This window comes from Salmo trutta, chromosome 29 (assembly GCF_901001165.1).
Source record: "Salmo trutta chromosome 29, fSalTru1.1, whole genome shotgun sequence".
Classification (NCBI taxonomy): Eukaryota; Metazoa; Chordata; class Actinopteri; order Salmoniformes; family Salmonidae; genus Salmo; species Salmo trutta.
Window position 1 is genome coordinate 5,489,111 of NC_042985.1, and position 10,863 is coordinate 5,499,973.

General features: G+C 41.9%; 1 protein-coding gene across 2 annotated transcripts; it reads right to left on the minus strand.

Moving 5' to 3' along the window:
• Positions 1-478: 478 nt before the first annotated feature.
• LOC115166805 (CMP-N-acetylneuraminate-beta-galactosamide-alpha-2,3-sialyltransferase 1) lies at positions 479-9,013 on the minus strand. Of its 2 annotated transcripts, none has more exons than XM_029720638.1 (6): positions 8,606-9,013; positions 6,820-7,013; positions 2,799-2,981; positions 2,522-2,567; positions 1,833-1,952; positions 479-740 (listed from the first exon to the last, which is right to left on the minus strand). In XM_029720638.1, the coding sequence occupies exons 1-6, from the start codon at positions 8,864-8,866 to the stop codon at positions 567-569; spliced, it is 978 nt and encodes a 325-aa protein (XP_029576498.1). In that variant the 5' UTR covers positions 8,867-9,013; the 3' UTR covers positions 479-566. The 2 variants fall into 2 exon arrangements, with proteins under 2 accessions (XP_029576498.1, XP_029576496.1); XM_029720636.1 differs by having other exon boundaries at positions 1,833-1,955.
• Between the last annotated feature and the right edge of the window lie 1,850 nt (positions 9,014-10,863).

Below are 10,863 nucleotides of genomic sequence, written 5' to 3' on the forward strand. Positions count from 1 at the left end.
AATTCATTCTTAGGCTTCATTTTTAAGGTGATGGCTGTAGTTTCCTTAACAATACCACAATGAATGTAAATTCACATGTTGAAACAGAAAAATTATAACACGGGAGATTCATACTTACCCAGGTGGTGAATATTGTCCAGACAGATTTTTGCATGCGATGCAGTTCATTTGAGTATCAGAACGTGCCGGTGGACTTCTGTTAAGGATGCATTAGTGAAAAAAAGCATTGGGTCATGCCAATTTTAAACTGGCCAAGATGGAATTTGTTATTGGATATAATTATCTGCTGGCCGTCCTCAGCATCGTGGCTAATTTGGCCAGGTTGGCCTATGAGAAAAGCTAACAGCTAGCCATTTTAGACCAATAGCTAAACCATGGTCTAAGCCAAAGTTCATAAATATGGCCCCACATTGTTCAAGTTCACACAAAACCAAAAATGGTAGTGCAGATAAAAGGATAAGGTATTTGAGTACGTAAATGCTGTGCAATGTAGACAATGGGCTAACGCTTTAATAAAAAGCTCTTTATAGTGTATATACAGCTGTAAGGGAAATTATCTTTATGAATTATAAGCGAGATCCCTTAAATAGCTGTAGTTTGTGTATTTCTGAGAGCCTCATGGTGACGTTGTACTCGTAGTTTCCATCGTGTAGTCCAGTTTGGAGATTTTTATCGACTAGGGTTTCCCAGTAGTGGTGCCAGTTCCCATCTTTGTCTTTCCCAAATCCATACACATTCACCTGCAATGGAAATACATGTTTAGGGAGTTTGTTTCATAATGTTAACCAAAAGGTTGTATTTTTGGCAATGGGATATTGTGTATGCAGCCTACATGATTTGGGCCAGTAATATGTGACTATACCACAGATTGTCAGAACTATGCAAATCCATTAGGTGTCAGGGTTGGTTTCCTGCACTGCAATCATGTGTAGTACACAGTGTGCATCACAATACAGTGTGGAATGTGTGTAGTGGGGCAACAGGTAGCCTAGTGGTTGGAGCATTGGGCCAGTAACCGGAAGGTTGCTGTCACGTCCTGACCAGTATAGGGGTTATTTGTTATTGTAGTTTGGTCAGGACGTGGCAGTGGGTATTTGTTTTATGTGGTTTGGGCTATGTGTTTAGGTAGAGGGGTGTTTGGTTTATGGGGTTTTGTTAGTCTGTTAGGTTATTTCTAGGTTCTGTCTAGTCTATTGTAGTTCTATGTTTAGGTAATTGGGGTTGGACCTTCAATTGGAGGCAGCTGGTCCTATAATTAGGAGTTTGTTTTTCATGGGGTTTTGTGGGAGGTTGTTCGTTGCATACCTGTGTGTTGCCTGCACGACTGTTTGTCGTTTGTTTTGTTCTTAAGTGTTCTAATAAAGTGAATGAGCACTCAACCCTGAGCTGACAAGGTAAAAATCTGTCGTTCTGCCCCTGAACAAGGCAGTTAATTGACACCCGGGGAACAGTGCGTTAAGGCAGCCCCCCCGCACCTCTACTTCAGAGGGGTTGGGTTAAATGCGAAAGACAACAGACTGGGTATTCCCCTTTCCCTAGTATACAGTGTGTCTTGCTGAGGAAGTACACTCCTATTCACATTCCTAGCAGAGCATGTTGATATTTATTAGGATCCACATTAGTTCCTGTCGGGCATGAGCTACTCTTCCTGGGGTCCAAACAATCACGTCGCAAAAGCCTACATCATAAATAAAACAATTCAAGACATTACTCTAATATTACAAATACACAATATAAAATTCACAGTACCACAACATTACTGTGTGTTTGCGTGCATCTCTTCTGCGTTGTGCCATGAGGTGTTGTTGTATCTGTTTATCTATAGGTCTTACCTTGTCACAGATGTGTAGGGATAATATCAAAGCCATGAATCCAGTGGAGGGGTATTTGCCCTGATAGTCAAGCCAGGTTTCATGAACATATTTCATAAACACAGGATTCAGAACCAATACCTGCTTGGAATATATTGCACATTACATGTCTATCAACCTGATTTAATTAGAAAAAGAGGAATGTCTATTGTGATGTATCAAATTTGAGAAGTCACTTTGTTAGATTGATAGTGTCAGAGATGGGATCCCATGATGCAGTTAGTACACTCCCATTCTGATGCTGTCTCAAGCTCTGACTCGTAATGGCACACTCACCCCTAGGCAAATATTAATACCAATGTAGCTCAGTTGGTAGAGCATGGCGCTTGCAACACCAGGGTTGTGGGTTCAATTCCCACAGGGGATCAATACGAAAAAAGTATTAAAATGTATGCACTCTAAATCGCTCTGGAAAAGTGACTGCTAAATTACAAAAAAATATAAAAATACATTTCACATCACTGCCTCCTTTGTTAGGAAACCACCCAACCATATATTTTTAAAACAAACAACTAAATAAGGCTCTGCCCATAACACACATCCTCAATTACAAGCAGAACTACTGTCCAAGAGACAGTAGAAAAGATCATGCATTAGATATTGACTGTGTAGATGGATAATAACCATAATAAATTAACAAGGTGACTCACCAAATCTTTGTTGGCCTTTATCTTCTGTCTAAGTGGTAAATATGACCTGTTGAATAAAAGACTTCATTTCATCTAGGAGGTGCTAGCTATGTTATCTTAGGAAAATGCATTGTGTAGCAGTGTTTCCCAACTCCAGTAGCCCTGGACAAGCACACCTGATTCAACTAATCATCAAGCCCTCAATGAGCTGAATCAGGTGTTTTTGTCCAGGGACTGTAGGACCGGTGTTGATTAACACTTAACTAATCAGAAGAGTCCATGAGAAGTTGTTACTCACAAAGTGATGTGAGACCCAGTGGTCATGGCGCCTGGTAGCCACTGAAGGTCCAGAGTCTTGAAAGGGATCAACAGGAACCTAGTGGCTTTGTCCAGATCTATTGCACTCTCTGGGTACATGACGTGATACGTGGTCCGTTTCCCAACATCCTCCTCATAGCCAGAGGTAGGAGCCTTGTTCATTCTGGATAGTACAGTAAATAGCAGGAATCCATACAATAACTGCAATATTTCAAAGCTCTTCATTCAACAGTGACAGAACGGGTAGCGCCATCTTTATTTTAAGTAGTCCATTTGTTATTTTCAGCTTCTATGAGTTGATTGGCAGTCAGTAAACAAATTGAAAATGGTGCATGCTGCTACCTGGAGTGTGCTGTCTGTACAGGCATAAAGCCAAGGTCGGTTATTTACTGCCACATGCAGCTATGGAAAGTTTGTTCCTTTCTACTGGAGCGTGAACTCCTTCCCTACTTCCCACAAATCTAAAGCGTTGGATTGGTGGAGGCATGGGCAAGCTAGTGGGAGTTCCACCATATCTTACAGTGCCTACAGAAAGTATTCAGACCCGTTGACCATTTCCACTTTGTTACGTTACGGCCTTATTCTAAAATGGATTAAATCGTCCGTGTCGTCCCCCCCCCCCCAAAATCGACACACAATTCCCCATAATGACAAAGCAAAAGCAGGTTTAAATTGTTGCAAATTTATATAAAAAAAAAAACAATTACATAAGTATTTGGACCATTTACTCAGTATTTTGTTGAAGCACCTTTGGCAGAGATTACAGCCTCGAGTTTTATGGGTATAACTAGAAGCTTGGCACACCTGTATTTGGGGAGTTTCTCAGATTCTTCTCTGCAGATCCTTTCAAGCTCTGTCAGGTTGGTTGGGGAGCATCTCTGCACAGCCATTTTCAGGTTTCTCCAGACATGTTTGATCGGGTTCAAGTCCGGGCTCCGCCTGTGCCACTCAATGACTTGTACCGAAGCCACTCCTGCGTTGTCTTGGCTGTGTGCTTAGGGTCGTTGTCCTGTTGGAAGGTGAACCGTCACCCCAGTCTGAGGTCCTGAGCACTCTGGGGCAGGTTTTCATCAAGGATATCTCTGTACTTTGCTCTGATGGTCTTTCCCTCAATCCCGACTAGTCTCCCAGTCCCTGCCACTGAATAACATCCCCACAGCACACTTCCAACACACGTTACTGTGGGATGGTACCAGGTTTCCTCCAGGCATGACGCTTGGCATTCAGGACAAAGAGTTTAATCAAATCAGAGAATCTTGTGTCTCATGGTCGGAGTTCTTTAGGTGCCTTTTGGCAAACTCCCAAGCAGGGTGTCATGTGCCTTTCACTGAGGAGTGGCTTCCGTCTGACCACTACCATAAAGGCCTGATTGGTGGGGTTCTGCAGAGATGGTTGTCCTTCTGGAAGGTTCTCCCTTCTCCCCAGAGAAACTCTGGAGCTCTGTCAGTGACCATCAGGTTCTTGGTCACCTCCCTGACCAAGACCTTTCTCCCCCGATTCCTGTTTGGCCGGGCAGCCAGCTTTAGGAACAGTCTTGGTGGTTCCAAAGTTCTTCCATTTAAGAATGATGGAGGTCACTGGTTTTGGGAAACTTCAATGCTGCAGAAATAAAATGTTGGTACCCATATCTATGCCTCGACACAATCCTGTCTCAGAGCTCTACAGACAATTAATTCAATCTCATGGCTTAGTTTTTGCTCTGACATGTAGTGTCAACTGTGGGACATTATATAGACAGGTGTGTGCCTTCCCAAATCACGTCCAATCAATTGAATATACCACAGTTGGACTCCAATCAAGTTATAAAAAACATCAAGGATGATCTTTGGACACTGTTAACTAACCTCCAGACGAGCTTCAATGCCATACAACTCTCCTTCCGTGGCCTCCAACTGCTCTTAAATGCAAGTAAAACTAAATGCATGCTCTTCAACCGATCGCTGCCCGCACCTGCCTGCCAGTCCAGCATCACTACTCTGGACGGTTCTGACTTAGAATATGTGGACAACTACAAATACCTAGTTGTCTGGTTAAACTAAACTCTCCTTCCAGACTCACATTAAGCATCTCCAATCCAAAATGTAATCTAGAATCGGCTTCCTATTTCGCAACAAAGCATCCTTCACTCACGCTGCCAAACATAGTCAGTTTTACGAGGCTATCCTACTGATCCTAGACTTCAGCGATGTCATCTACAAAATAGCCTCCAACACTCTACTCAGAAAATTGGATGCAGTCTATCACAGCGCCACCTGTTTTGTCACCAAAGCCCCATATACTACCCACCACTGCGACCTGTATGCTCTCGTTGGCTGGCCCTCGCTTCATATTCGTCGCCAAACCCACTGGCTCCAGGTCATCTATAAGTCATTGTTAGGTAAAGCCCCGCCTTATCTCAGCTCAATGGTCATCACAGCAGCACCCACCCGTAGCACGCGCTCCAGCACGTATATTTCACTGGTCACCCCCAAAGCCAATTCCTCCTTTGGATGCCTTTCCTTCCAGTTCTCTGCTGCCAATGACTGGAACGAATTGCAAAAAAAAAATTACATTTACATATTTTTTTTATTTTTTATTTTTTTTAAATCACTGAAGCTGGAGACTCATGTCTCCCTCACTAACTTTAAGCACCAGCTGTCAGAGCAACTCACAGATCACTGCACATAGCCCATCTGTAAATAGCCCATCCAACTACCTCATCCCCATACTGTATTTATTTTTTTGCTCCTTTGCACCCCAGTATCTCTACTTGCACACTCATCTTCTGCACATCTATCCCTCCAGTGTTTGATTGCTAAATTGTAATTATTATTTTGCCACTATGGCCTATTTTTTGCCTTACCTCATTTGCACACTGTATAGACTTTTTTTTCTATTGTGTTATTGACTGTATGTTTGTTTATTCCATGTGTAACTCTGTTGTTTGTGTCGCACTGCTTTGCTTTATCTTGGCCAGAACTTGTTCTCAACTGGCCTACCTGGTTAAATAAAGGTGAAATAATGTATTCATTTTTTAATATTTTTTATTTTTTTAAATCAATCAATGGAAACAGGATGCAGCCAAGCTCAATTTCTGTGTTTCATAGCAAAGGGTCTGAATCCTTATGGAAATTTGATATGAATTTGCAAAAATTTTGAAAAACCTGTTTCCACTTTGTCATTATGGGGTAGTGTGTGTAGATTGAGGATTATTTTATTTAATCCATTTTAGAATAAGGCTGTAACGTAACAAAATGTGGAAAAAGGGAAGAGGTCTGAATACTTTCCGAATGCACTGTATATAGTAATTTCTTTTCAAACCAGTGATGGGAAGTGAACAAGTGCACACTGAGCTGGTGGGGATAATTGGGACATAACTCTCAGTTAAATTGGCTGATCCCTCCTACTGACCTGGATGGCAGGGATGTGCACAGACAGGGTTCTACCTGAGCACCTGTCCCTTTGCCAAGTACCCTTTTGGGTGGTGGTATAATTATATATTTTTTGTATAGTTTGTCTTTGTTGTTCTGAACCCACTGCCCCCCAAGTTGTGACATCTTCAAGTTCGCCACCCTGACCCCTGGTCTGCCCTGTACAGAGCTTGCGTGCGCCTGGTTGTCCCCCAGTCTGCCTTGTACAGAGATTGAGCACGCCCCATTATCCAAACAATTTGAGATGCGATCACCAGTTGAGTGTGTGTAGCAAGCTATCTAGTTTAAATATCAACAGTACTGCCACAGCAGCATAACATTTCATCAACAATTGATTTACATAATAGTCAGTCTGGTTGGCTGATAGCCAACACGCAGCAGAAAGACGGGCGGTTGCCGATTGGTGCCCTTCTTTTCCAATTTTGAGCACCTTCAAGGTCTGTTTACGGCCCTGCTGTATGGAATCCTGTGATCCTTCCTTAACCCATAGAAAGTCCCACCCAGTTGACTAATTCAAAATGGCTTAAGTCTTTAATGGCACTGCCAATGCTTAAACAGGCTTTGTGCCAAGTGCGCCCTCTGTTGGCCTACCTTATGACGACGTCACTGGAGTCTATGAGGGCTCCGAAGTGGGAACCCTTGAGGTTCCCAGAGTTCCCCACCACAGCACAGCTTCCATGGCGCTGATGGCCCGCATCCATGTGGAGGTCAGCATCAGGGATGACCTGGAACAACTTCTCCACCACCTCGCTGAATTTGGCTGTGCTACTGTCATTCTGGATTTCCTGGTGATAAGAGGGTACTTTATTTGATTGCGCCAGCCAACACATGAAAACACCAATAAATACACCACGGACAAGCAGCACAACTCAGATGACAATCATAACATCAGCCCAAACCAGTCAAATCTGATTCTGTATATTGTGTGATTTGTATATAATGATTTCATGTTCACCTGCCCAACGACTGCAGAGGGAACTGAGTTATTAAATCTGCTGCAATGCATCATTTGAGTATTCTGAGACTTATGTTTGGATTGTACATGGTCTCTGTCCAGAAAAACAGGTTATTGTTGACTACAATAGCAATCAGTTAATCAGTTGTCAGTGACAACGCTTGTATTGCAGCATGTGAAAGAGCTGGCCTTACGATCACTTAGAGGCTTAAAAACAGAAGTGTGAATATTATTTATTTTTTTATTGTAAAAGGGCAGGATAAAAGAAGAAAAACTGACAGCTAAAACTGTGGTTCACCAGCTGCATTCACACAGGCATATTCAGACCTTTGTTCCACTGTGTAGTGTGACCAATAACATATTTTTCAGAGCTAATCTGATGGTCAAAAGACTAATTAGTGCAACACACAAAAATGTAATATAAAATAAAGTGGGCTGCCTGTCTAAACACAGCTACCTTATCCTTGTGGGTGTCTAAACAATGACAACAGTTCATTCAATATTTAGGTCAGAGGGACCACAAGTGTTCAATTAACCAGCCAATCAGGATTCACAAACAACTAACAGGGAAGAGGCACAATTTACATTGTTGCTATAGTATTGCCTGGAATGACAAATGGTTAAAATGAAAGGAATTCTGCATCCAACTTGTTTTATCCGGTAGATTAGCAATATATTAAAACAATGTCCTTGTAGTGAAGGGCTCACTCATTCACACAGCCTAAACCCAACCAATAAAAGTTAATTCTGAATTAAACTCATAAACAACGAGAAAAAGAAACATGCAACAGTATTAACAAGATATTTAACTTTAGAAAATAATAAGATGTTTGGCCATTTCAATGTATAGTTGTAGTGAGCGTTTGGGACATTCATCGACCAACGTTAATAGGCTAATCCAGTGGTCATCAACCGATCGATCTCCAAGGTATTTCTGTAAAAACCCAACGATAAAGCCTTGTGTTCCTATTTTTGTATTATTAGTCACGGGCTGTTGGTGTTAGGTGCAGCCAATTTAGCTTCCCTGCGCCCCGGGTAGGCAAACTGTTGCCATGTCATGTGTCTGAAGGATAGCGCGCTGGACTTCGGGCTAAAAGGTCGAGGGTTTCATTACATTGGTGTCAGAAGTGATCGGACCTTACATCCACGACAGTGCGTGTGCTTGGCCAGTGAGCGCGTTCCTATAAGACGTTGAGTCGCAAGCTAGCGCGAAGACGCGCTCTTTGAAAGGAGGGAGTAGTGTAACGACCCAGGGCGTATAAACGCGGATATCGACTCTGCCGCTCGAGTATTCTTTTGGGGCACAGTCGATAGCGCGCTGGACTTCGGACTAGAAGCTCGAGGCCAACTCCCTGCCTGTTACATTAGTTTCAAGACATATTTAAAAATATATATATTGATCAAAAAATATATTTGGCCTACCCGCCACCACGTTCTGGTATCATCGGAGAGTTTCTTGTTCTCTCTCGTCAGAAATGGTTTGATAGATCTGATGAAGCGCTTCTGAAACCATGGGTCGTCGTCCGGCGGTGGAGAGAAGATATCGTCCAGCGGCCGAAGGGCATTTTTTACAAAATTCACAAATGAATTGGAGGATTGCTGTCCAGAATAAAACACAATGATAGTAGTGATGCAGAGTAGAACTGTGGCTAGAAGGCATTTTCTAATCCTGAAGATATTCATTTCGTAGGTGGTATAGAATCTTCACCACCTGTGAAGAGACCAATAATGAATATGTGAAAACCCCCTAATAATACTGGTTTCAAAACATCAAGGAAGTGGGAACTCGCTGTCAAGACAACTGCGAACTTGGAAAGAAAAATCGTTTGATTCTTCCTCTGAGGTTTAACGGCGGTTGGCATCCAATTTGTTGCATTACCGCCACCTACTAGACTGGAGTACAACTCCCTTATACCTTGCTTGAAAAATAAAAATGTACTAAATAAATACCCTACCATCTAACACTACACTCACTAATTTCAAAATTGTCTAAAATTAAATGAACACTACCCTACTCCATTAAATGTATGTATTCCTACCTCATGCCATCATCCTGAAAGGATGGGACATCACCACTTACACCCTGTAACTCTTCTGATGTCAAGTCTCGCACACCCAAATACCTCTTTGCAGCTGCCACCACAACCTCAATTTTCTGCGATTTGCTATAAATTATACAAATCTAATCTTACTGAAACTTATATCACTTTTTGGCCTATCCCTTTGTACTGGTATATCTCTACTGCTCTCACCACTCCCCCTTAACCCAGTCCTCTACTTTCTTCACTGGGGGTAAAATCACTGTGGAAGCCAAGCCATATTATAACCTATGTGTTGTGATAATTGCGTTGTAAATCACTGTGGAAGCCAAGCCATATTATAACCTATGTGTTGTGATAATTGCGTTGTAAATCACTGTGGAAGCCAAGCCATATTATAACCTATGTGTTGTGATAATTGCGTTGTAAATCACTGTGGAAGCCAAGCCATATTATAACCTATGTGTTGTGATAATTGCGTTGTAAATCACGGTGGAAGCCAAGCCATATTATAACCTATGTGTTGTGATAATTGCGTTGTAAATCACTGTGAAAGCCAAGCCATATTATAACCTATGTGTTGTGATAATTGCGTTGTAAATCACTGTGGAAGCCAAGCCATATTATAACCTATGTGTTGTGATAATTGCGTTGTAAATCACTGTGGAAGCCAAGCCATATTATAACCTATGTGTTGTGATAATTGCGTTATAAATCACTGTGGAAGCAAGCCATATTATAAGCTATGTGTTGTGATAATTGCGTTGTTTGTTCTATAAATCCTGTTAATTCATATGCCTTGTGACCGTGATATATAGGTCCAAAAGCTGAGACAATAAGAAGACACAGTGGCAGTATAAATTGAACCACACCTTCTCGGTCTATCATTCTATCATACAGTACACACTTTTATTTTTTGTTGTCCTAGTCTATCTGGCTAAAATGCTTGATTTCCAGGCTAACTCCCGTTCATGGGCAACGTGAACTAGTTAACATTAGCCTTCTACATATTGAACTTCCATCCTCTCAGGCCATGACCTAATGGTTGAATCAGAATCGCCCTAATAATCATTGGCCAGTATGGAGAATTAAGTAAAACCACAAGTCCAAATGCCTATCTCCATCCATGGCTAATTTAGGAAAGAGACAAATTCTAGCTAGCTAGCCGCCGGAGGACAACACAACCAGATGCAACAATTCAAGTTTTTCTGTCAATGACATGCTCTCAATGGGATTTGATAGGAGCAGTGGCGACCCGTCATTCAGGGCAACAAAAAAAGTATTTAATAAAAAAAATATATATGTGATTGTTGCCTGTTGCATGTTATTTCGGCATTAATATGTGTCACATATCAGTTTGTAAACAATGTACATTTTTTTATAATTGAGTTAATAAGGCCGCATGCAAATATGGCCTCTTTGCTTTCTTGAGTAAAGCAGCTCCAAAATGCAGGTGTTGCAGCCTAGCTCAGTATTTTCTGTGGTGTTGGGGCAGCCAGCGGAAAATACAGAGCGTAGGGGTTAGTAATGTTCTCTAGTTGCACCGTGATTGGCTCAGTGTTCTGTCACTCATAGGGATACTACGTCACCTGCAAAATCTATGGGGAGAGCAAAACAATTCAAGCCCCTTGGGTCCTGCCA